The 25968-nt window shown below is 55.4% G+C and overlaps 1 protein-coding gene across 3 annotated transcripts; it reads left to right on the top strand.

Annotated features, from left to right (window-relative positions):
• The first annotated feature begins 865 nt into the window (after nucleotides 1-865).
• SEMA7A (semaphorin 7A (John Milton Hagen blood group)) lies at nucleotides 866-25625 on the top strand. Of its 3 annotated transcripts, none has more exons than XM_036348646.1 (14): nucleotides 867-1128; nucleotides 15360-15511; nucleotides 16016-16057; nucleotides 16412-16504; nucleotides 16704-16788; nucleotides 16900-17010; nucleotides 17645-17784; nucleotides 18388-18572; nucleotides 19454-19562; nucleotides 19646-19844; nucleotides 22873-23063; nucleotides 23256-23410; nucleotides 23629-23690; nucleotides 23994-25625. In XM_036348646.1, exons 1-14 carry the CDS (start codon nucleotides 957-959, stop codon nucleotides 24353-24355), a joined length of 2058 nt encoding a protein of 685 aa, XP_036204539.1. In that variant the 5' UTR covers nucleotides 867-956; the 3' UTR covers nucleotides 24356-25625. The 3 variants fall into 3 exon arrangements, with proteins under 3 accessions (XP_036204554.1, XP_036204539.1, XP_036204546.1); XM_036348653.1 differs by having other exon boundaries at nucleotides 868-1128; nucleotides 22936-23063; XM_036348661.1 differs by lacking the exon at nucleotides 16412-16504 and having other exon boundaries at nucleotides 866-1128.
• Nucleotides 25626-25968: the final 343 nt, after the last annotated feature.

Raw genomic sequence — 25968 nt, 5'->3', positions numbered from 1 at the left:
AGGGTCTGGTCCTCTTTGGGCAGAATTGATGGGAGAGTTCCTCGGCTGCTCAGGTGACTGCAGAGGGACTGGGCCTAGACCCTGCAGGGGATCACCAGGTTGCCTTCAGTAGCTCAACCCTATGTAGCTGGTGAGCAGAGAAACCCTATAGCTTGTCTGACTCTGCCTCTTCACAGTGAGTCCTAAGCATGCAGGATGTTCCCTCTCTTTCTGCTTGGGTAAGGGGCCTTGTTGATTATATCCCCCTGCACACACATGGAAATGAGTTTGGATTTTCTGAGCACACACCAGCTGGCTGGGGGGAGGCAGCCCAGAAGGCTGCTGGCTAGGGAAAGGGGAGAAGAGAGAAGGGAGGAGAGGGAGCCAGGCCAAGATGAAAATTCCACCTTCTCACAGCAGAGCAATGATGGGGTGCTGAGTGCTCCCCACAGCTCATCAATTCCCCCCTCCCCCCGCCACTCACCTACGGTGCTTATAGGCTCAGAGGGAGCCATGTCCACTCAGGCCAGCCTATCCTATGAGAACTATAGTCTTCAGGGTGCAAAACACTGAGCTGGCCATTAGCGAGGTTGCCTGGTAGTAGACTTCTCTGTGCCCTCAGAGAGGTCCTCCCCTCTTCTAGGCCAACCCTTTCATTGGGGGGTGGGGGTGGGGGTGGATCTAAGGCCCTAAGAGGGAACCAGCACTACCTCGGAGCACAGAATACCACAAGTCTGTCTTGTCCCGGTCCACTCAGGTTCTCCTGTGGAACTGCCTGGGAGGGAATGACTAAGGTTCCACTGGCGGTGGGCACTGCGCCCCACTTGGGGAGCCCAGAGGCGAGAAAGGCTCCGAGGGGCGGGGGAGGGGTGGGGTGGGGTCAGGCGTTTGACTCCGCCTCTTCGTGCTGGTATCGGTCTGTGCTCGGGTGCTGGCTCAGTCTCCGCAGCTCTCTGCTGTCGCTCCGGGTCCACGAGATGACACCGCCTCCGCCCAGATGCACCTCCCTCGGTGTCCCGCGTTACCGCATTTCTGGCCCACAGGCTCGGTCTGGACTCCCGCTGCAGTTGCTACTGCTGCTGCTCTGGGCGGCCGCCGACACCCAAGGCCACCCGAAGAGTGGACCCCGCATCTCCGCTGTCTGGAAAGGTAGGTGGCACGCGGTGGGGGGGGGGGGGGGGGCGGAGCGCAGGATCCGATGCTTCGCGGGTGGGTGCAGAGTGTGCGGCACCGGAGGGGGTGCGTGCGCGAGGCTCTGTGGGTCCCGGGTGCTACTCTCGGGGAGAGTATGGGTCTGGATGAGGGTGAGTGTGCGCGCTGGCACACTGGAGCCGCTGGAACACTGAGGGGAAGCGGGTGGTGGGGCTGGAACCCGGGCTAAGTCGCTCCAAGTCCGCCCGCAGCTGGGAGCCGCAACGCTGGGGCACCAGAGAAGGGAGCCGGCACCTCTCTCCGCCCAGAGGCGCTCTCTGTCCTCCAGCACAGGGCCTCTGTGCAAGACTCTTCTTGGGCTGGGACCTCCACCCAAGTCCTTCCTGAGCTGAGGACTCCGCTGTTGCAAGGAGCCCTGGCTGGGCCAGAGACGGGGGCGCGGACTCCTTGCTGCCGCTGCTCCGCTCTGGCTGTGGGAACAAAGACCCTGCTGCCTGCCCCAGCCCCGGGCCCAGGACCCAGACCGGTCAAGGGGTGGGCACCCTGTGGTGTGCTGGGACTTGGTATGGTGCTGCGGAGGCTTGGGGCACCTGGGCGCTACCTCTGCAATGCCGGCACTGGCCCCAGCCCGGCCGATCCCCCACCCTACCGGTCCGCACGTGGCAGTTGTTACCAGGGATAGGTGCCAGCGCTGTGGGCACAGCACTGGGTGGGGTGCGGCTGTTGGGACCCCACGCAGCGGATCTGGGGTGTAGCTTTTAGGATGCGGTGGATATGCGAGTCTGAAGAACAGGGGTCTCCCTCAGGGGTGCCTTAGTTAAACAATGGGTCCGAAAGCCGGTTAGGTGGGGTTTGAGGCTTTATGCCATGAGGGATTGAACTCCCCTCCTCTGCATTGCACGCAAATGCTTCCCACTCCCAGGACAACTGGGTTCTGTCCCCAAATTTGGTGGTGCTGTGGCCCCCTGTGTTGGAGATGGACTCAGGGTGGGGGTTGGAGAAGCTGCCTGGTCTGGCCCTGACAGGGCCCTTTGATGACTGAGGCGGTTTGCAGGGATTGCCAGAGCCTGAACATTATCTGGGGCAGGTATTCTTAGCAGAGAGAAGGAAAAACCCCCACACAAAACCAATGGCATGAACTGCAGCTGCAGCAGAGAGAATGTGACTCGCCCAAGGTCACTGGACAAAGTGCAGACAGGGCTTGGATCTGGCACAGGTCCAGTGCTAGCACTGGGTTAGGGAGTGGAGAAGGATTTAGGCAACTTCTTGGCCACAAAGGAGGGACTCTGGGGGCCAGCTCTGTAACCCAGCCCCAGATATTCTGTTGGGAGTGCAGCAGAGTAGGTGGACCTCTGGCACCTACTCATGATAGACACCTCCAGCGCAGGCTTCCTCTGCCTTCCCAACATCTTGGCCTTGAGTCAAACCTCTTGACTGTCCTGGACAGCCCAGCATTTGGGCCCTCTCAAGGGGATAAATGGCCATGTCTAAGTGTTCTAGCTTCTCCCCCTGCGCCCACCCCGTTGCATTCGGCTCTCTTGCCTCCACTCCCCCAGACTTCTGAAGACCCTTCCCCCCACATATTTAATGCACACCCATTTCTTAGTACTTAATGTGTACCTCCCCCTCTCAGACACTTAGTCTTTCCACCCTGAGGCTATTTGAAGCTGCTTTCAGTTCTTTTGCCCACTTTTCAAAGCTCCCAACCCAGCTCCACCTCTCTTTTCCCTCCATGCAGTTCACTATAATAGCCACTCTGGCTGTGCCCTCTGCTTGGCAATACACTAATATCCCCCCGCTGGGGTCTGCCAACCCCTCACTTGTCTCGTTCTAGGGCAGCCTGTAGTCTCCTTCATCAGTGCCAGGCACCCCACTGGCCAGACAGACCCTGCCATTTGCCTGTCCCTCAGGACCACCAGCTGGTGATGGTATGCCTGGCTGACAGCTGCCTTCCATTTCCTGTGGGGTGACACATGGACAGAAGTGGGCTTGGGCAGGGCAACCCCAGAAGTGGGGTGAGAGGAGGATCCCCTTGGCCTTGCTGTAGTATAAGCCTAGGTTTCTGTCTACCAGTGGGTGGTTGTGGGTGGATGGTAGCCTCCAGGAACAACCAGATCTAGGATAATGGTGATTCTGGAGCCACTTCTCTATGAGGCATAGTTTGGCGTTAAGTTTTAAGCCAAGACAGGTGTGGGACTAGGTATGGAGCTCCAGCTCTTCTTTGTAATTTATTTTTTGCTCTATGGACCCCTATACCCTAGGGCAGTGGTCGGCAAACTGCAGCTCACGAGCTACATGCGGCTCTTTGGCCCTTGAGCGTGGCTCTTCCACAAAATACCACGTGCAGGCGCGCGCGCAGGCGAGCACATACAGTGCGACTGAAACTTTGTGTCCCGTGCGCAGAAGTCGGTATTTTGTGGAAGAGCCACACTCAAGGGGCCAAAGAGCCACATGTAGCTCGTGAGCTGCAGTTTGCCGACCACTACCCTAGGGAAAGATTAGATTAGGGAGTTCTGGGAGGGTCCTAGCCTGCACTTGTCAGAGGTTGAGAACTCTCCAACATATTGAGTCCGGGTCTAGCAGTTCTGGGCAGAGAGGGATGTGCTAGCACTGCTGGGTGCCCTTGAGCTCCACACTGTGTCTGACTCTCAGAGCTCACCAGAGCAGGAAGGGCTCTGAGATTGTCCCCTGAGGGCTGTCACTGACACATGGGCCAGTCAGAGATATGACTGTTTGGGCCTGCCCTTCCTGCAAGCAGGGGCTGGAGAAGAGTGGGTCATAGGTGAGGGCAGGAGATTGGCATGCCTGTGGAAGCTATGTACCCCTCTCTCATTTCATCCCCAGTTAGAGGAGATGGAGAAGCTCAGGAAGGTCCTGACCCCCAAGGTCAGAGATGAGCCAACCTGCCCCCAAGGAGAAACAGAGCTACTTGCCCAGCCGGTTCTGCCTCTCCCTTGTCCAATTAAACAACAGGATGTTATTGTTGACTTGAGGCTGCTGGGGGAGCCATTATGGAGCTTCTCCCCAGGGCAGGGGATGAGGTCACAGCTGGGGCTCCCTAAGCATCAGCATTTTCAGTGGAAATCCTTGCCCCCTTGGGGACTTAGATGTGCTCCTCACCTTCAGGGTGAACCCCCTGCAGAACAGAGAGGGGGCAATTCCCAGGAGGAGATGGGGGGTGGTCCTAGGCTGGGAGAGAGAAGCTCTGTGATGCCTCTAGGAGCTTCCTGCCAAGCTCTGTGACCCCTCTGTCCTGAATAGTGAAGGTTCTGAGAGCAGGCTGGATGGAGTGAGTGCAGGCACAGGCTCAAGATGACCGTGGTGTCAGGGAAAGAGATCCCAGCTCTGGCCTGATTTTATGTGTGACTCTAGGCAAGGGTTTATTTTTTTCTGAGCCTCAGTTTCCTCAAATGTCCAACGTGAATGGAGGGAGGAGTTATACTTATCAGAGCACTAATCTCCTGCGATCCCTACCTTTCTGGGATGAGCAGAGTCTGTGGTGGCCCATTCAGATCTTAGCTGTGAAGAGAAATTGAAACCTGGGAAATCAGGGGAAATCCTTGAGTTTCGTGTTCTTTTCTTTTTCTCTCATGAGCGGAGGATCAGCTGGAGGAAGTGGCGTATTGGTCTGTGGCCTGAAAGGTAGACAGTATTTCAGCATTTTTGACATTTGACATTTGCTGGGGCCAACCTGTGATGGTCCTGGGGCTGTGCTTGGGGATCGATCCAGGGATGAGAAACTAGACAAGTCTAGACTTCTCAGTGTAGGTGGAGAAATAGGAAGTCAACTTGCAGTTACAATGAAATGTGGCAGAGGGCAGCTGTGGGGGTTGAGGAGGTACATAATCCAGTATCCCCAATTAGGGAAGGCTTCCTGAAAGAGGTGGTATGCCATGATGGCAGGAGGAGCAGGAGACAGCTGGGGGATGGGAGGGACAGGAGGAAGCACCTGGCATGACAAGATTTCTGACCCTAAAACTTACAACTAGGACCAGGGAGAGGAGGAGGCAATGAGTGGGAGACATTGAGTCGGCCTTGGCCTCTGGGTTTTGGGAAGGTTTCTTGTAGGAGGTGACATGTGAGCTCAGTCACCTGACTTCCATAACCGGCCCTGTGTGGGGAGGAAGGACCATGGCTGTCAGGAAAGTCCTCCCCGGAGTCACAGCTTGCTGATGGGAAGCTGGGCCTGCGTCCTGGGAGACCAATGCTTCCCCCTACCCACAGCCCTCTTGATTGTGGGGGACAGTTGAGGCCTGAGGCCCACCCCTTGGCAGAGACTCTTCATGGAAGGGAGGGAGCTCCCCCAGCACCAGCCAGGCCCTGTGGGGGGAGGAGGGACAGGCAGATGCCCTTCCTCTGACCTTCCAGGAACCTTCACCTTCTTAAGGGGGTTGGGGGAGGAGGGTGTAGGTCACTCCCCGGGTGGGAGACAGGGAGAGCTGGACACTCTTCTATGAGGAAGGCCAGGCTCAGCCCAGGGAATAGGGTCCAGTTGCCTGCAGGGGGTAGTGGTGGGAGTGGGTGGTCCTTATGATAGCTGAGGCCCCGTCTGATATCCTGTCCTCCTCCCCCAGCTCCTTGTCACTCATTTCAGCCACTATAGGGCCTGTGTCACAGGAGACTGACCACACTTCCCCTGCTTTGGTTGGCAGTTCTGGGGCTAGATACTTCCTCTTCTCTTGGTTTCCTTTTTTGGCAAGGCCTGGCTGCCCCGGAAACCTCCTCTCTCTCAGGGCAGGGGAGGAAGTGGTCCTACAGCATGGAGGACTCGTTGGTTCCGGCAAAATGGGCTTCCACCTTCTCTAGCCAGCCTAAGCCACGAGAGACCAGGAGATCCATCCCCTCCCTGCCCCCTATGGTATGAGGGAGGGGAGTGGTTCTCCCCCTCCAAGCCCTTTATTCCCCAGCCTTGGCCTGGGACCCGCTGTGTCTCCAGGACTGTGCCCTGGCCTCTGTGAGGCTCCTCCATCCCTCTGCGTCATTGTGTTGAGAGCTTCTGCTGGGACACACAGAGGCAGAGCTGCCACTTCCCCAGTCCTACATGGCAGCCTGGCCCCACTCCCACCTTATCTTCCACACTCTTCCCTCACCACTCCCCAGTTCCCCACCTTTTCTTGCCTCAGGGCTGTTGCCCTGCACCCCATTCACCCTCTTCTTCCTTTCTGCCAGTGCCATCTCCCTTCCTCCAAGGAGCCTTCTTGGATAACTTCAGCCCACACAGCCTGACTGGACAGAGTTTAGGATGTCCAAAAAAAAAAAAAAATCAGATCAGCTGAGCTAACCACAAGTTCCACAGATGGAAAATTGAGGACAATGACGACAGGGACTTGCCCAAGGTCACCCAGTGAGACTGGCATAGCTGGGACCAGAGCTGTGTCTTCTGCTCCTGGCCTCAGTTCTTGGCTTCCCTCCATTTGCGTCTGCCTTCACGCTCTGTCCCAGGCTTAGGGTTCCATGAGCCCCTTTCCTCCTTGGCTGGCTCAGCTTGAGCCCAGCTCTTACTGCCCCAGCACTGTCTGCTGACATGAGCCCCACTGTCATGACCTTCCTCCATTGGGATCTTAGATTTGGGCTGGCTCAATGCACCTCTTCTGCTTTTTTCCTCAGGGCAGCTGGGCCTCGGAGGGTCTCTGCCAGGGCAGGTTGAACTGTGTCATGACTTGGGCTAATCTGGGTTTAACCTTCACAGCATCCTGGGATTAGGCTGATCTTGAGTATCTCCTGCACACCCTGCTTCCAATCAGGGGTTCGGGCTCTGTGCCAGCAGCCCTAAGCAGTCCTTATCGTGGAGGGCAGCTAACCCCTGCCCCGTGCCTAGGTCTGTGTGCTGCCCATCTGAGGAGGAGGAGAAGCCCTGGGCAGCACTCAGGTGCCCAGAGTAAGGCCTGCTGCCAGTGACTAGGGAGGGCACCTGGAGAGATCAGGAAGGACCAGTAGATACAGCCAAGGACTGTGACAGCAAGAAAGGTCACTGTGGAGTGTTACAACTGGGGAAGACTTCCTGGGGAAGGGGGAAGAACCAGGCGAGGGCCAGGGACAGGGTGTGGGGTGCGGGCAGAGAGCTGCTCATGTTGTTTGTCGTCTGGGCCTGAAGGAGAAAGGAAGGTCACCATGATAAGCTCAGCACCCTGTCAGTGGCTGGGGAACCTATTTTAAGATGTCTCCTTGTCTGACATGGGGTTTAACCTACCCCAGTCCTGGCTCTCCCTGCTATCTCATCTGCCGCCACTTGCCCAGCCCTAGCCTTGGCTTGGCCTGGGGATGACAGGGACTTGCCCAAGGCTACTCAGTGAGACAGGCATGTCTTGGACCATGCCTACCCCTGGCCTCAGCTCTTGGCCTCCCTCTACTTGTCTGTCTGGCCTTGCCTACAGGACTCCACACCGGACAGTGTGATCTGAAAGACGATGGTGTGTGCCAGCATAAGGTCAGAGGGAAGACTGAGCAGTGAGGGCTGGAGCAGTCTGAACACTTCCTGGAGCCACGGGGATTGAGACTAGATCTTTAAGGACAGATAAGACCACATGCACAGAGAAAGGGGAGGACAGATAAGACCATGTACACAGAGAAAGGGGAGAGGACAGTCAGAGGAGGGAAGAGAACCTGCAAAGGTGTGGCCATGAGAAGGAGCCATGGCAGAAATGGGTAGGCCTTGCCTGCCAGCTAGAGGTATTGGGCCCTGCTGGGATGGGCAGTGGGGAGACATAGTGGGTTCTTGAACTGAGGAGCCAGGGGTAGAGGTGAGTATTTTTATAATTTATTTTAAAAATATTTTCAATTACAGTTGTCATTCAATATTATATTAGTTTCAGGTGTACAGCATAGTGATTAGACATTTATATTTCTTATTAAGTAATCACCTTAGTCTAGTACCCACCTGGCACCATGCATAGTTATTACAATATTATTGACTATATTCCCTATGTTGTACTTCATAGCCCTTGACTGTTTTGTAACTACCAGTTCGTTCTTAATCCCTTCACCTTTTTCACCCAGAACCCCAAACCCCTTCCCCCTTGGTAACCATCAGTTTGTTCTCTATACTTATGAATTTGTTTCTGTTTGGTTTGTTCATTTATTTATTTTTTCTTTAGTTTATACATATAAGCGAAATAATATGATATTTGTCTTCCTCTGTCTGACTTATTTCACCTAGCATAATACTCTCTAGATCCATCCATGTTGTGGCAAATGTTAAGATTTCATTCTTTTTTATGGCCAAGTAAGAGTCCAGTGTGTATGTACCACATCCTCTTTATTTAATGGTCCACTGATGGGCACTTAGGGTGCTTCCATATTTTGGCTAGTGTAAATAATGCTGCAGTGAACACAGAGGTGCATATATCTTTTTGAAATAGTGATTTGTGTTTCTCCGGATAAATACCCAGAGGTGGAATTGCTGGGTCATATGGTAGTTATATTTTTAAGTTTTTGAGGAACCTCCATACTGTTTTCCATGGTGGCTGCACCAATCTGCATTCCAACCAACAATGCATGAGGGTTTCCTTTTCTCTATACCCCAGAGGGGAGTGTTTTTGGCCAGTGCTGGCTGGTGGGAAACTTGCTGGGCGTGTGTTAAAGAAGGGTTTGTGAGTATACCCTGCACTTTGCTGTGGTCTGCCCAAGACCACAGAATATGTTCTATTTCTGGGCAGAGATCTCAGAAAACTTACCTTCTCAGTTAGTCATGCTGGTCATCACTCAGTGCTGTGCTGCACCCCTAGATCCACCCACACCACCGCATTAGGCCTGTATACCCATGCTCACTTAAACACACTCTCCTTAGGGCATCGTGATGGAGGTCAGGGCTTCATTGGCCAAGAGGCATCTGAGCAGGCTGTACCCTCTCTGGGCCTTAGTCTCCTCATCTGTATGGAAGGGGCTGGCCTGGAAGCTTCGAAGGGCCCATCTATGAAGCACAGAGTCATAAGCACAGATTCCAGAGTCAGTCTGCCTGAGTGTCAACCTTCTCTCCACCTTAATAGCTGTGTGATCCTGGGCAAGTTACTCAACTTTTTTGTGTCTCGGTGCCCTCATCTGTAAAATGGGGACAATAAGAGAACCCACCTTGTAAGAGTTCAGTGATTATTAAATGAATTAATATACCCCCAAATCACTTAGAATAGTGCCCGGCACATGGTGAATGCTATGGAGTAGTTAGGTGGTAGGTAGGGGTATCACTGTCATCATTGTCATCCTCTTCCTCCTTTGGCATCTCCCCTTTGGTTTCTGATGAAATAAAGCTCTGGCAGCCCAGCCCCAAACCAGCTCTCCCTAACTGCTGCCCTTCTACTGCTTCCCCCACCCACCCATTGCTGGCCCAGTCTGTGCTCGCCTGGGAACCTTCTTTTTCTCAACAGTCTTCCCATCCTGCTTCCCTGCCTCCACTAACCATCTTTTGCCCTCTCTGCCACCTTTGCCCTGGCTCTGGGCCCAAGGGCAGGCCCTGCAGCTCTACTCATTGTTTCCTTTGAAGGAGCCACCAGCTGACCTTGGCCTCACTGGGGCTTTTGGAACCTGCTGGGCTGAGAACAGGTGAAGGTCGATGGGACATAGTGTTCATCTGGGCTTCCTGCCTTCCCTGGGTGTGTTGCTTCCTCTCTGCTCCAGTTGGGTCTCAGTGCCAACCTTCCCTCCCTGAGCCCCTGAATCTGACTCAGCTTAGCTTCCCCACAGCTTGCTTTTCAACTGCCCCGTTCCCTCCAAACCTTTGCCCTCGCTGGTCTCCTCACCAGCCAAGCCTCCTGTCCTTTGAGCACAGTGGCTCAGAGCTGGCTTGGAAGGGCCTTTGTTTTCCTGTCTATAAGATGGTCATGCACCCCTTGCCCTGCCTTTTCTGCAGGGTGGTTGGGGAATTTGGTGGGCTAGTCAGTGGGCGCGGATGAGGATGTGGCTTCTGCTGCCTCTACCTCCAGAAAGTTGTCTCTCACTTTGCCAAAAGTGACCCATGAACCTAGCCCTGATTGCTTTGTGATTTTTCCAAGATTGATGGTGGGTCATAAAACTTAGACCGTAGCAGGTACTAGCTGTTCCAGTCCACAGAGGAGGAAACTGAAGTCAGGAAGGCCCAGCCCCTGGTCATGGTCATACCCAGCCAGCCGCCCGGCTGCCAAAGGGAGAACATTACTTCTTGCTGATAAAGACGAGGCAGACCTCTCATTTCCCATGACTAAGAACCATTTCAAGAGCCTGCTACCTGTCTAGTGCATGGCTCTGCCCCTGCCAGGCAGCTGGCTGGAACCTTGTCCTGCCAAATGTCAAATGTCACCAGCACCCCAGTAACAACCACAGCTCCTCTTTAGCATGAGCCAGTGCCACCCTGGAAACTGGGCTTCTGGGTATGAAGAGTAGCTTCTCACACCCTCATCCCGGGCCATATCAGGAGAGACAAAATCAATGCAACATTTGTCCCTTTGACTCCATTCATCCCAGTAGAAAGGTTTCCCTCCACTGCTCTGACGCAGTGCTACATTCCACCTTTAGTCACTTCTTAGAGTTTAAGGCTTTGGTTGCTAAAAGTCCCTGGAGATCAGGACCCCACCTGGAAGGTAGGTGTGTGGGTGATTCCTGTCAGTCATCAAGTTAGTGACTTCTCAACTAATAGGGAGGGGGACGGTGGAGAACAGGAGATGACTCAGGGAAGGGGAGAGAAGATGATATACAGCTTTTTGCAAATCCAGAGGCTCTCAAGAAAGCTCAGGATATGGTTCCAGAGGGCTAAGCTGGGTGCTGGGTACCAGAAACCCTGGGCTGTGACTTTGCCCTGCCCCTGTCTCCTTTGCTGTGTGCCTTGGGCCATTGACACAGCCTCTCTCTGGTCTCTATGCCCCCTCAGCTCAATGTTGTTCAGATCCCCTCCCTTCCACCTTGACCTATAGGGTGTGGGTTCCAAAGGGTGGAGAGGCTGCCGGCTAATTCCTGGGCTCCACGTGGGTCTTTCCTCTTCTCTCTGCCAGCTGTGTGGTAGGCAAGGGTGTGAGGTGGGTAGGGGTGGGGCGTAGCTCCTGTCACCTGTGGCTGGAGTCCCAACTGGAGGTTGGCCTGGCTTCTGCTGGGTGTCTGAATTCCTACCATTCTCAGAGCCAACCTCAATACCTACTTTCAAAGGACTCTTTGACGTTAGCATTCAAGACCTGTCGGGTCAGTGGGTCAGGTTGAAAGGCTGTCCCTCCCCAGACCAGACTATGAGGCCTGTCCCTTCAGGGACAACAGTACCCACTCCCCATTCTAGCTCTTACTTTGCCCTCCCCTTGGGCTATCCTCTTTCACAAGCAAAGAGGAAATGGGAACAGCATCCAGGGAGTATGAGAGAAGGAATGGTGTTCAACCCGGCAGGCCTGCTTTACAGAAGTCCAGACTTACCCCGGCTAATTGGCTGCTGGGACAGTGGTGGGAAGGTGGCGAGTATGAGAGGAATCAGCTCTGACTGGTTTCAACAGGATCAGGCTTTAGGGACAACTCGACTTGTGGGGGCTATGGCTGAGGGAGATTGCCTCCCATACCCAGCCATCTTCTTGACCTTTGTTTCAGTTTGGGCTGGGCCTGGGCCTTGCCAGTCCTAACACTGTGAGGAGGGTGGGGACTCAGCGAGGGCCATGGTGACCTGCTGGGTATGGGGCAGCCTGAGTGTGCTCTTCCTTGATCCAAAAGGAGTAAGGGTTGGAATCACATGGGGTAGGAGGAGGGGGTCTTGTACCAGGTTGCCTCTGGGGCTATGCCCACCCTGTGTTCCCCTAGCCCCCTCCCCTGCCTGAACTCATGGTTATTCTGGGAGCTTTTAGCTACCACTTAGTCAGCCACTAATGCATCAGGCTGGAGAGTGAGGGGGGAGACACGGTGGTGCCAGACGGTGCTCCTTTTAGATATCCAGGATGGGAAGCAGAGGGGGCTGGGCAGGCAAGGGAGCCCGGAGGTGGGATGCTAGAGGAGGGGTGGCTTTCGGGACACTGGCCCTGCTCTAGGAAGGAGGGGAAGCACCAGAGACTGCTGGGCAGTGGGTTGGTGTATCTTTGGGGGGCTGCAGCACCTCCTCTCCCCATCACACAGGTCCTTAGCCCGCCTTCCTGATCTCTGGTTAGTTCTCTGCACTTACCATCCAGTCAGCTTCCCTGCTTTGCTCAGCCTGTTTCCCTTGTGAAGTTTATTCTCTTTCTGCCTGTTCCTGATCCATCTAGCTTGAATCTGCCTTCCCCATCTCTTTGATTTCATAAGGAAGCAAAAAGATGTGTTTAAGGATGTGACTGTTGTTCCCTTGGCTGGGCCTTTTTAGGGGTAGTCCCAGCCTTGCTTTGCATGGGCAGAGCCTTGAAGGCTGACCCCTCCCTGGCCCATGTTGGTGCCATGGGGCTACGGATCCTGGCCCCAAAGGCCTGGTGCTGCCTTCACTTCCAGGCAGCCCTCCTGCCCCTGAGCCCCCAGCCCCTGCTCCTGCCAACCTGAACAAAGCTTTCTTTCATGTATTCATCGAGCTCAGACACTTCCCAGGCACAATCAGGCCCTTTGAGGGCTTTGGGCTGTGCAGGAGCAGGGGTGGGGCTGGGGTGGAGAATGGGCCAGATCCAGGTCCTGGTGCCAGACTGGTGCTATCCCCTGCAACATATCACCAGGCACAGAGCAGTGAGGGGCGAGAGCCTGGGGGTCAGTGGAGGCAATGCTCCTGGGCTCCTGTTTGATCTTCTGCAAAATGGGGCCAGGAGCCCCTGCCTCCCCTGCACCCCAGGGGCTGCAGCCAGGATTTGAGAGGAATAGGGCTCAGGCTTGCAAATCTGTCCTGGCCCTGATGCTGCAGTCCCCTCACATGGAGCTGCAGCAGCTCTCACCCGCCCTCTGTGTCCTCAGAAATTCTTTGTGAGCAGCTCTGGGGGCTGCACCTAGACAGTTTTGCTTGAGCATTGTGGAGGCTTGCTTTGATGTGGCTGACTCCCCCCTCCAACTGAATTCCAGGGTAGGGCCAGCTTCCCTTCAGACCTTGCTCTTCAGGACCAGGCTACTGCCTCTCCCATCAGACTAGACTTCCCTGGGCGGGACTTCAGATGCCCAGACAAGGGCTCCTTCAGGGCCCCCTCTGGTGCTTCTTTCCAGGGGCGAGAGCTGTGCCTTGGTTGTGGCCTTGTTGCTGGTGCAGGCTGAGGTGACTGGTAGAGATGGCCAGCATGGCCCAAGGGTTGGGGCTCCTCCCCTTTAGCCTTGAGGTGGGGAGTTCAGAGCTTCTGTCCCAGTCCAACATCTCTAGATGCAGACACACAGCTTTTCCTGGCCCCTGGCTGGCTGGGGATGTGGGAGGGGAGCTGGGGCTGCTGACTGTCTGGATCCCAGGCTGGGCTCTGGGCTCTGGGCTGTGGGGTGGTGGCTGCTGCTCAGGCTGCAGGTGCAAGATGAGCTGTGGGAGCTGAGTCAGGAAGGCCTGTATCTTCCGGCTGCTGACCCCAGCACTCTAATTTTATCCCAGCTGGAAAGGAGGCCCTGCACAGCTGGGACTGATGGGGAGTGGGCCTCACGGTGCAGGGAGGCTGCTTGGGCTGTTTGTGGAGCGCCCAGGGAAAGCCAGGTGAACCAGAGGCAGTGAGTTCAGCACTTCTCTGTGGCCCACAGTGCTGCATCTTCCTAAATGCTCCTGAGAACCAATACTCAGTTATGGACTAGGCCAGGGGTGGGCAAACTTTTTGACTCGAGGGCCACAATGGGTTCTTAAACTGGACCGGAGGGCCGGAACAAAAGCATGGATGGAGTGTTTGTGTGAACTAATATAAATTCAAAGTAAACATCATTACATAAAAGGGTACGGTCTTTTTTTTTTTTGTTTGTTTTTTAGTTTTATTCATTTCAAACGGGCCGGATCCGGCCCGTGGGCCGTAGTTTGCCCACGGCTGGACTAGGCAGTCTGTCCTGCCACCTAGTGTATCCTTGGCCTGGCTTGTCCCCAAGGAGCCCTCAGTTTCCACCTCTGCAGTGAGCCAGGCTACAGCTGAGGTGGAGAGTGTGTTACCCCCCTCCAGAGTGACTTGGCCACACAGGGATGTATCTTAAGGAAAGGGAGTGAAGGTGTGTTGCTCTCCTTGCCCCGTTGAATGCAGAATCAGTAGGAATGGCTCAAATGGCAGCAAGAAGGATTTGGGGTAGATTCCGGAAAGGGCAGTTCTTTTCTGTCTGGGCTGGAGTGTGTCTTCCTTGGTATCACTGCTAAGCTGGCTACCCCTGAGTTTGCTGTAGCTGAATAAACAGTGGTCAGGCCAAGTTCCTGCATGAGGCCTCAGGATGGTCGGAGGTGGGAAGATGTGAGCTGTCCCATCCCTGGAATTTAGTTCTGCATCCAGGACAAGCTCAGCAATGTCACTGGAGATGAGACATCTCCCCAGAGGCAGTATCTGCAGAGAGTTTCCTTTTTGGGCAAATTTGCCCAGATCAGCCCTCCTGTTTAAAGGCCCAGGCTGTGCTCTGTGAAGGACATCCTATCCCAGAGTTGCTGGGGAGGGAGGGTGGAACTTTACTCCTGGGGTGAGCTGGCACCTCCATGAAACCAGGCCATAGTGGGCCAGGCCAGAGTCTAGCTGTGGGCAGGAGCTTGGTTCTCGTTAAGGGACTGCTGCTGACTTTACAACCTTGTGCTATACCCGCTCTGGGCCTCTGTTTTTCCATTTGTGAAATGGGAGGGAATGGACATTTAGATTCCTTTCCATCTCTGATCTGAGCTGACCTACTCACTGAAGGCCTGGGATGGGCCAGGAGGAGTTGGAGAAGGCTTCTTGAAGGAGGGGATAGGGTGCTGAACAAAGTGATTCCAGGGAACCTGGACTTTAAGTGGGGTGCTTAGAACCCTGCTACCTGCACGGGGTGGAGGAAGTATCTGCTTGCTGTGTTGTGGGTTGCAGAGAGCCTCAAACAGCACCGCCGGAGGTCCTGGTCCCTCTTGCCTAAGTTCAGCCTCTTGGAAATAGCCAAGTGTGTGGGAGGGTGGGGGGTGGAGGAGGAAGCCTGCTCACCTAGGGGTCCTTACTCTGAGGTCACATATTATAGGGTAGGGGCCAGGGCTTTGGGGTGAGGACAGCTATTTGCTAGACCCTACCAGGGTACCCCTCACTTCCTCCACTTGTGGCTCCGAGTCCTGGTGCTGCCCCAGCCCAGACCCAAGCACTAGTTGCCAGGCAGGTGCTGGTGTGCCTGAGAGGGAGGATAGGATCTCCCTGCCCATGGCCCAGCCTCAAGTTTTTTGCCAATTGCCTCCTCCTCAGGCCGCGCAGGGAAGGACCGGGTGGATTTTGGCTCGGCAGAGCCACACACCGTGCTTTTCCATGAGCCAGGCAGCGATTCTGTGTGGGTGGGTGGACGTGGCAAGGTCTACCTCTTCAACTTCCCCGAGGGCAAGAACGCCTCTGTGCACACGGTGAGCCTGGGGCCCTTACTGCCCCTTACCCCCATTTCTCCCCTTATTTCCCTTCTGGCCTTGGTGAGGGGCCTCAGGGAATTAGGGGATGGGAGCTGGCATCTCCTCCTAAACTGGTCTACCTCCCCCTTTATCCCATAAACGGTCCCTGGGGGAGGCTCCCTAAAGGTAGTCCAGATGGGGTGGGTGTTGGTCAGTGTGGAGAAAAGCCTGGAGCTAACCCACCTGACCATGTGGGCTGCACTGATGGGGGAGGCCTGGGCTGGAAGCTGAGCTCCAGAACCCCATCGCCCCGGCCTCTGAGATCTCTGGCCTGGTGCTCTGGGCTTGGCTCTGGGTATCAGGCCAAGCAGCCTGTGTGACCTTGGTGAATCACTCACCTTCTCAGAGCCCTGGTTGCTCACCTGTGCTGTAAAATGAACTTGTCCTGAGGGCACATGGACAGTGCTTGCAGGGCATCTGACCCCTGGCAGGTGGACTAATGTTTCCTCTCCTCTCCCCCAGGTGAACATTGGCTCCACCAAGGGATCCTGCCTGGGCAAGCAGGTGAGTGGAGGAGAGGGAGTGTAGAGGGGAGGCTGTCGCCTTGGAAAAGGGATGGGAGTCCCTGGGAGTCTGAGGAAGGAGGCATGGCCCTGCCTTGGGAGCCCCAGTCTGGGAGGAATGAGGCAGCCCTGCCTGAGGGTTCCCAGTCTGAGTGGGAGACATAGTTCTTCTCCAAGGTCCCTGTGTTCTTCCTTTGCTCTGAGGGGAGTTGGGATCAGCTGCATCCCCTCTAGGCTCTCCTTGGAGACTGCCTCCATGCTCAGCCTTCTGATTCTGTCTTCCCCAAGACTAAGGGTTCTGGTTCGAGTCCTGCCAGGGCCTTTGACCAACCTCTCTTCTTCCCCTTCTGGGCAGGACTGTGAGAACTACATAACACTCCTGGAGAGACAGGGCGAGGGGTTGCTGGCCTGCGGCACCAATGCCCGGCACCCCAGCTGCTGGAGCCTGGTGAGAAGGCCCCTTCCCATATGCCTCGTCAGCTTACCATTGCATGGGTGGGCTTCTGCCTCCCAAGGTGGGAAGGAGGTGGGAGACTCAGAGGCTGGCTCACTTTGTATAGAATGCTTGGGAGGAGGGGAAGCTGGCACCCATGGGAAGCAGTAGTCATGGGATTATGTGGCTGTCTAACCCCCTTTGCCTCCCCCAGGTGAATGGCACTGTGGAGTCACTTGGTGAGAGGAGAGGTTATGCCCCCTTCAGCCCGGACGAGAACTCCCTGGTTCTGTTTGACGGTAGGGCTGCTGCCCTTGTCTGGGGGAGGGTGATCAAATCAGTGCCCAGGCCCAGGGAAGGGACTTCTAGGAGCTGTCTGCCCTTACCCATGCCCCTTCCACCATGCCCAGGGGATGAGGTGTACTCTACAATCCGGAAGCAGGAATACAACGGGAAGATCCCTCGGTTCCGCCGCATCCAGGGCGAGATTGAGCTGTACACCAGTGACACCGTCATGCAGAGTGAGTGAGGCTCCAGCTGGGCTGGGGTGGACCAGGGTGTGAATGCCCACGGCGGCTCATGAGATCCTCAGGTCCCTTGGGAGGGCTCCCCAAGGGCGACTGGGGCCACAGGCCAGTTAGGAAAGTGGGAGCTTGGGACAGGTCTGAGCAGCCAGAGCTGAGGACGTTGGCCTGGCAGGGAGCAGGGGAACAGCAGAGGCAAAGGTACAGAGACAGATGGGCCCTACACACTGTGGTAACAAAACAGAGGAAGCCCCAGGCCCAGAGTGGGGTCCCTGGGAGCCATAGTGTATCCCTCTGCTGAGCTCATGTGGGGGCAACTCTCCTTTCCTCCTCATTAGGGCTCTGCCAATTAGGCAGAAGTGACATAAAGGCCCAGGGACCTTCCTAGTCCCCAGGCATGAAGTCATTGCTCCTGGGCTGATGACATCTTTGTAGGGGGAGAGCAAAACAGATGTGGGATGGGGTGCTGAGTCTCAGACACCTTGGGGTGTTGGGCCTGATGTTCTGAGTTTTATTCCAGGTCTGATTTGCTCCAGGTTTGTTTGTGCAGAGTTGGGAGGGTGTGGTGCAGGGTTGGAATGGGTCTCCCGAGCAGGCTCCCCCGACACCAATTCACATGTATCACTGGTAGATCCACAGTTCATTAAGGCCACCATCGTGCACCAAGACCAGGCCTATGATGACAAAATCTACTACTTCTTCCGGGAGGACAACCCTGACAAGAATCCTGAGGCTCCTCTCAATGTGTCCCGCGTGGCCCAGCTGTGCAGGGTGAGTGGGTGGCTGAATGGGCAAGAGTGTGTGTCTCTGCGTGAATAGGTGTGAGTGTGTGAGTTCCTGTTTATCTGAAGGAGTGTGTGAAATATATGAGTAAGTCTGTGTGTGGGATGTATATGCACAAGAGTGTCTGTGCATCTGTGAGTGGGTAAAGATGGTTGAGCTCATGTGCATGTGTGGCAGTGTGAAGTGTATAGTCATCTAAGGTGTGTATGAGTGTGAGTGGGAGTATGAAAATGTGTTCACATGTGTTTTTCACCAGTGTGAAGGTGCTAGGATATTCGAGTGTGTCACCTGTGTGCGTGTGTGAGAATGGACAAATGTGTGTCTGAGTCTATCTGCTCTGTAGGGAAAGACCAAGCACCCTCACCCTGCAGGCTCCCACTGCTGGCCCTGTGCCCTCGGTCAGCCAGGCCTTCTAGCTGGAACCTGGCTCAGGAACCTGGCTTGAGTCATGGGGCACCTCTGCCTGGTCCCCTAGCAGGTCTCTGCACCTTTCAGAGCCTACCTTCCTCCTCTGAAGTCTGGGTGCTGACATTCCTGGCAGCAGGTGCCCAAGGGGTACTGAGGGGCCTCCTTTTCGCTCCACCCTTTCAGGGGGACCAGGGTGGTGAGAGTTCGCTGTCGGTCTCCAAGTGGAATACCTTCCTGAAGGCCATGCTGGTGTGCAGCGACCCCGTCACCAACAAGAACTTCAACAGGCTACAGGATGTCTTCCTACTCCCTGACCCTAACGGCCAGTGGAGGGACACTAGGGTCTATGGCGTTTTCTCCAACCCCTGGTGAGTGACCCTTGTCCTGGGGCTGAGCCTGGCATTAGTTATGTGTCTAGTAGGGATCGGAGGGCTTGGGCCCTGCTGAGGGGATGGCTGATGATGAGCAGGGACTCCAGGCTCAAGGGGCAGGGTTGTTGCCGGGCCTGGGTGGGACATGGTGCTTGGAGAGATTTTTGTGCTGGTATGTTTTTGAGTTTGTACAGCTAGTGTACATGCATGTACTGTATACACGTTCATGGCAGTGCCTGTGTGTCTACCAGCTGTGTGCTCAGAGTGGGTGGTGGGCCCTGGAAAAAGGCTGCTGAGGCCTCACAGGGTGCTATCACACCCATTCAGACACTGCCTGCATCTGACAATTCACATCTCTTAATCACTCTCATTGATTGAAAATAAGGCAGGCAGAAGTGTTGGGTGCGGGGGGAGGTGGGACAGGGTAGGGAAGCCAACACCCTGCTCTCTGGCTCCCATATGGGTGGATCCAGCCAGGCTGGGGCGGGCACGGGGTCTGGCCTTGGGCATCAGCATCCTGCAGCTGTGCCCAGAGAGGCGGGAGAATTACCCAACAGGATGCACGTGGGGATCCTTCTGCCCTGGGGCTGGCCTCTGAACCCTGCGATCCTATCAGGTTGTGGTTTTAGATTGTAGCAGAAAGAAATTAGGTTGAATTTCTCTTTCTCCCTTCTGCCTTCAATGGTGACTGATGACTCTTAGGCACTGGTCGTGGCCCCTAGGATAGTCCCTGTCTTCATGGAGCTCGTAGGCTGGGGAGCTTGGTTAGAATGCTCTAGTTGTGCCCTGTGTGGTGTTGAGCTGGCCTGGGTGAATGGAGGTGGGTGAGTACTGAGGTGGGTGGGCCCCTCACTGAGGTCGTCTCTGTGTCCCCCCAGGAACTACTCAGCTGTCTGTGTATATTCCCTTGGTGACATTGACAAGGTCTTCCGTACTTCCTCACTCAAGGGCTACCACACAGGCCTTCCCACCCCTCGGCCTGGCAAGGTGAGCACTGACATCTGCCATGACCCAGGCCCCTACCCCACTTCCCAGCCACCCACTGACCTGGGCCTACTCTTCTTGTCCAGTGCCTCCCAGGCCGGAAGCCGATACCCACGGAGACCTTCCAGGTGGCCGACAGTCACCCTGAGGTGGCACAGAGGGTGGAGCCCATGGGGCCTCTGAAGACACCACTGTTTCACTCTAAGTACCACTACCAGAAAGTAGTTGTCCACCGCATGCACGCCAGCCATGGGGAGACCTTCCACGTGCTTTACCTAACTACAGGTGAGCGACTATCCCGTGACCCCTAGTCTGCCTTGTGAAAATGGATATGAAAGGTATAAATAATAATGTAATTAACATGTGGTTGGATCTTTATACCTGGAAGGAAGAATTGAATGACTAAGAGCTGTCAGGAGTTAGTATGTGTGGCTGTGGAAGAATCAGGCAGGGGGGTGGGGGCAGAGACGAAGAGGGGAAGGCATCCTAGGGTGGGAGAATAGCAGGTTCCAGGATTCCAGAGCAGAAAGGTGGCCAGTCTGAGCAAAGCCAGGTGCAGGTTTGGTCCTGATATCTGATTCATGAAGCTGGGAGGAAGAGATGTGGAAAGCCAGGAGGAAGGATCTGGTCACTGGGTATCCTGTGGCCCCCTGCTAGACAGAATGAGGAAATCGAACCCCTTTCCCTGTCTTTGGGATTATGCAGGTGAGAGGAAACATTTGATGTGGAATGCACAGTATTTAGTGAAACATGAGGAAGGGCTTCCAGGTAGCAGAGCCTTTGCAGTCTTGCAGAGGCACCTCCTCTTCCCAGGGAGAGCAGGGTCTGGCTGACCCCTGAAGCTGGGTGGAATGCCCTGGGAGATGCCCCTGCATCCCAAGAAGCCACTGGCCATGGAAGAGCCAGCCCTGAGCAGGTTTATGGCAGCTTCCTGGTCCCAGCTGTGGGCAAAGTGGACTCCTGGGAGTGAACATGGAGATCAGTGTAGGCTACAGCATGTCTTTGAGACCTGGTGTGCAGTGACGCCATAAAAAGGGCAGTGTTTCCCCCAGGTGCTAGCACCTGGGGCTCCAGGGCTCAGGCCCCACCCCTCCTTCTGTGTGATTTCTGCTGTTGCTTCATGTTGGGACCTTCTCAGGGCCACAGTGGCCATATCAGTTCCCATGGAGCAGGGTCTGGTTTCTGGGTCCTGAGATCATACCTCTTTGCTCCTCCATTCATCTTCACTGCACCAATGGGCTCTTGTCCTTGCTCTGCTCCAGCAGTGGCTGGCCTAGCTGTTGCGGTCAGACAGGGGACGACAGGCAATGGGGTGCAGCAGAGGAGAGGTCACACAATGGGAGACTGGGAGCAGGAGCCAAGGACAGAAGGGTGGGGCCTGGGCCAAGGGAACCGTGGACTCCTTTCCTGCAGACCTGGGAGGTGAGCACACTTGAATGATGAGGGTAGTTGTCTTGGTTCTCCCTGAGGACCGTTGGAGAGATGCCATTTGGAACCTGCAGCAGGAAGAATTGGAGCCAGATAAGAACTAGAGCTTTCTGGGCCCTCTGCAGAGAACGAAAGGCTCTCACAGCTGGGAGAAGCTATGGGCGGCTCTCACTGGGCTGCTGTGGAAGGAGGTGAAGGGCTGTGAGTGGGTTGGGAGCTTGTCAGGCCAAAGAAGCATTGGGCCACATCCCAGAGCCTGCAAGAGGCATCACAGAACTAAAAGACATGTCCTAGGCAAGCTACCATCTTATCATCTGATTGTTGTTTTGGAACAAGCAATGCCTTGGGGAATTGAGAGGGAGGGAGGCTATTCTAGAAACTGGGACAGCAGGTGATGTGGGATTGGGAGGACCCAGGGGTCAGGATGCCCATTAGACCCCCAACAGGTGTGAATGGATAAAGCATTGGCCTTGGAGGCAGGCAGCCATTATGTGACCTTGAAAATCCCTGTCCAGAATCTAAGGTTCTTTTCAGATTTTATAAAAATTTAAAAATTCCCTAAGACTAAATGCAACGTGGAGTCCTCGATTGGATCCTGGAACAAAGGACACAAATGGAAAAACAAAACAAAAACATGAAATCCCAATGAAGTCTGTAGTTGAGTTAATAATACTATACTGCTCAGTTGTGATGAATGTGCCATCTATATATATAAAAGCCCAGCGACTGGAACGGCGAAACAACCAGAGGCTATGACACTCATTGCAGCAGCCAACAAGCCTGATTCAGGCCCTGATCGGGGGGCAGGGCCGGCCAGCCAACCGCCCATGGCTCCTCTTCCTCCCCCCGCCCCCGCACCACTGGCCTGGCCCAATGGGCCCCCATCGGGGTGGGCCAGCAAGACCCCACCCGTGCATGAATTTGTCTGTACTAATAAAAGGGTAATATGCTAATTAGACTGGATGTCTTCTGGATGTCCTTCCAAACAAAAGCCACGGTAGCAGGAGCTGAGGCAGAGGTGGTTAGGGGTGACCAGGCCAGCAGTGGAGGGCAGTTAAGGGCAACCAGGCTGGCAGGGGAGGGCAGTTAGGGGCGACCAGGCTGGCAGGGGAGGGCAGTTAGGGGCGACCAGGCCAGCAGGGGAGCAGTTAGGGGCATCAGGCTGGCAGGTAGAGGCAGTTAGGGGTGATCAGGCAGGCAGGCAGGCGAGCAGTTAGGAGCCAGTGGTCCTGGATTGCAAGAGGGACCCCAGATTGGAGAGGGTGCAGGCCAGGCTGAGGGACACCCCCTGCCTCCCCCGACTCCCCCACCCCTGTGCACGAATTTTGTGCACTGGGCCTTTAGTAGTTATATAAGATGGTAGCATTAGGGGAAATTGGGTGAATGGTATACAGCAAATCTCTGTGCTATCTTTGTATTTTTTATGTAAATCTGAAATTACTCCAAAATAAAAGGTATAGTTAAAGAAAACATATTCTTAAGTTGTCCAGGAGGCAAGGCAGTTATGGAAGAAGCTGAGGGGTGAGATTCTGACATCTCTGTGTTGCAGTCACCAGCTATGTGATCTTAAACAAGTTGCTTAGACTTTCTGAGCCTCATTGCCTTATCTGGGAAGTGGGGAAGATAATACTCACAAGCAGGGATGCGGAGGGAAAAAGTAATGAAGGGTCAGCATAGTAATTTGGTGTGCAGGACTGCTGGTTCTGTTAGTCATGCTCCAGCTTGCCAGGGCCTCACGGAGCTCTGGGCCAGCCTTGGAAACTTCCTGGGCTGCCCTCTGACTCCCACGTCCCTCACACTCACCTTACCTAGTCTTGTGACCCTTGCCTGAGCCATGACTTCCCAGCCCTCCCCACCCATGTCTTTCCTGGTTGGTCCTACGTAGAGGGAGACTGCTTGTCTCTGAGGTGGGATGCCCATCTGCTGACCCTCTGCCCACCACCCACAGACAGGGGCACCATCCACAAGGTGGTGAAGTCAGAGGAGTGGGAACACAGCCTCGTCTTCAACATCATGGAGATCCAGCCCTTCCGTCGTGCAGCAGCCATCCAGGCCATGTCACTGGACCCTGACCGGGTGAGCCTCCACACCCCCAGCCCTGCCCTGGGAGGCTAGCCAGTGATGGCAACTGAGGACAGAGCTCTTTTGCATGCAATTCACATGTCCTTTTCAGAGCTTCTGGGCCATAGGGCAGCCGGCCATGGTCTGGGAGTTTAAAACTCAGTGTTGGAGATGGGGGCCCTGGTCTGACCTAGTCTCTCATTCCAGCGGAAACTGTACGTAAGCTCCCAATGGGAGGTGAGCCAGGTGCCCCTGGACCTGTGTGACATCTATGGTGGGGGCTGCCATGGCTGCCTCATGGCCCGAGACCCATACTGTGGCTGGGACCAGGGCCACTGTGTCTCCATCTTTAGCTCCCAAAGGTATGTTGGCTGGGAACCCTTCTCCCTGGGAGAAGGTGGACACAGGGGTGGGAGTGATGTAAACAGGCCACAAGAGGAGTCAGTGCTGGGTACTGAGCCATTCTGGCCAGACCCTCCTCTTGGTAGGCACTGTGGCAGATACTGGGTGCGGGATGAGGACGGGGAAGGGCCAGGGGTCTGGCCTCCTGTCTGTCTAGCCTCTCTCTTCCCTACTCCAGGTCAGTGCTGCAGTCTATTAATCCAGATGAGCCACACAAAGAGTGCCCCAGCCCAAAGCCAGGTACCTGATTTAGCCCTGCCCAGGGCCCCAGTCCAATGAGGGTGGTACAGCCTTGCCTCGCTTGCTCTCTGAGGGAAACCTGGTCTATTCCTGGGGGCCCCAGATAGTCCTGTGGAGGGAGCCCCCTTGGTGTGGGGGTGGTATAAGAAGGGTGGGGTGAGGGAGGCAGGGGAGAATAAGGAGACTGGGTGCTTAGGTTATTGTGTTCATTTAGAAGCCTTGGCCTTAGAGGCCTGGGGGAGGACACAGCCTGCCCTGGGAGCTCTCAGCCTCTTCTCACAGCTGCCTACCCATCCCTCCCAGATGAGGCCCCACCTCAGAAGGTCTCCTTAGCCCGGAACTCTCGCTACTACCTGAGCTGCCCCATGGAGTCCCGCCATGCCACCTACTGGTGGCGCCACGGAGAGAAGGTGGAGCAGAGATGCGAGCCCGGCCACCAGAGTCCCAACTGCATCCTGTTCATCGAGAACCTCACGGATGGTCACTATGGCCACTACTACTGCGAGGCCCAGGAGGGCTCCTACGTCCGCAAGGCCCAGCACTGGCAGCTGCTGTCTGAGGACGAGGCCAAGGCCCAGCACTTGCTGGGCTGTGCCCATGCCCTTTTGGCCTCCCTCTGGCTGGGGGTCCTGCCAACACTCATTCTTGGCCTACTGGTTCATTAGGGCCTCCTGGGGCTGGGCATGCTGTGGGCATCTGCAGTTCCAGGGCACTAGAAAAGTCTCACACCCAGAGCCACCCGGCTGGGAGCTCCTTGCCCACCACTGGTTCCAGGGGGATTGCATAGCTTGCCAGGGGACACCAGGCCTGGAGATGGCCAGCCACAGGCAGCTGCTGAGCCCAGGTGGGGCAGGGTGGTGGGGGCTGGAGAATGAAGGCACTGACTATGAAGCTGGGGCATTGATGGCCCAAGACTTTATCTTCTGGAGACTATTTTTCAAAAGTTCTTCCTCAAACTTGCCCAAATTCAGTGATGCTCCTGGCCCAAGAGCCCGTAGGCCAGAGAGGGGTTGGGAAAAGGGAGCTGGGATCCCATTTCTGGACCTTCAAGCTCTCTATTGCCTCCTCATCCTCTCTCCTGCCACTGCAGGGGCTGGCTGGTGTTCCTGCAGGCCCAGGCTGCCCTCTGTGGCCCTCACCAGCCCTGGGTCCCACTAAGGCAGCCTCCTTGCATGTTTATTGAAGGATGTTTGCTTTCCGGACAGGAGGACGGAAAGGGCTCTATTTTTATGTTAGGCTTATTTCATGTACTGCTACTTCCGACTGCATCTGTATGAAAATACCAAAACTACATGCTGGGGGTGGGTGGGGAAGGGAGGGGCTAGAAAGGAATGGGTTGGGGGGAGGGGGGTCCCAGCCTGAGGCTCTTGGGCATGGGATAAGAGTCCAGGGATATGGTGGCATGGGTTCAAAGAGATGGCATGAGCTGGCTCTGCCCTGGAAGCCCAGGCTAAGGGGTACATTGTCCAAGTACCCCTGTTGGTTATGGGAGGGGGTGGGGTGAGGGAGACGGGAAAATGAAGGAGAAAACTGAGCCCTAGGTTCACACATTCATATAGGAGTCAGGTCCTCAGTGGGAGGTTCCAGGACTCTGCCCTTGGCATTGGGGGTTTGGGGGCGGGGCCCCCTCCCCTCAGTCCCCTTGCGCAGGGGCTGTGCTTCCATGCTCCTAGCCTCCCACCTTCAGCTCAGGACATGCTATAACTAAGGCTAAACTGTGAATTCCAGTGGGGACAGCCTGGGCCAAGCTCTCCAGGTGGGTAGCTCTGCCCAACTCTGTCCCTGGATTTCAGCAGAGAGCTGGGCCTTCTCTGGTGTGTCTGGCCAGCCCCCAGCAGGGCCTGGGGCTGGCGACCTTCCAGCTTTGGTCCCTGCATCTCTTTTCAATGCACTTTAATGATGTAACATATTATTAATAAACGAGCTATTTATTTACCTGTGCCTGCTCCTTCCCTTCAAAGCCATTCCGGGGGCGGGGGTGAGGGTGAGGGCTCTTGTTTGTAACTCCATCTCCTGCCTGTGTGAGCATCACCCACCCCGCACTAGCCCTCTCCGTAGAGCCTTGGAGGGAGGACACCCTCAGCAAGGCTCCTAGCTAGTGAGAGGCAGGAGCAGGATCTGAACCCAATGCTCCTGAGCAGTGCAGTGCCTGCCAAGCCATTGACCCTGGAGCCCAGACAACTCCTGCAGTCCACCTCCTCTCCTCACCTTTTCCCCTTCCCAGCCTCCATCTCCCATACTTGCCAGGGAGGCCTGGCCATGCTAAAAACAGCCTCAG

This window comes from Myotis myotis, unplaced genomic scaffold (assembly GCF_014108235.1).
Source record: "Myotis myotis isolate mMyoMyo1 unplaced genomic scaffold, mMyoMyo1.p scaffold_m19_p_1, whole genome shotgun sequence".
Lineage (NCBI taxonomy): Eukaryota > Metazoa > Chordata > Mammalia > Chiroptera > Vespertilionidae > Myotis > Myotis myotis.
Note: the sequence above shows the minus strand (reverse complement) of the source record. Positions and strands in the feature narration are given on the sequence as shown.

Bases quoted from the DNA above. Each gene is read 5' to 3' on its own strand.
- SEMA7A (XM_036348646.1), top strand. From the start codon at position 957: ATGACACCGCCTCCGCCCAGATGCACCTCCCTCGGTGTCCCGCGTTAC. The intron at 16,505-16,703 runs GTGAGAAGGCCC...TGCCTCCCCCAG, and splicing joins ACCCCAGCTGCTGGAGCCTG to GTGAATGGCACTGTGGAGTC. The intron at 23,064-23,255 runs GTGAGCCTCCAC...CTCTCATTCCAG, and splicing joins TGTCACTGGACCCTGACCGG to CGGAAACTGTACGTAAGCTC.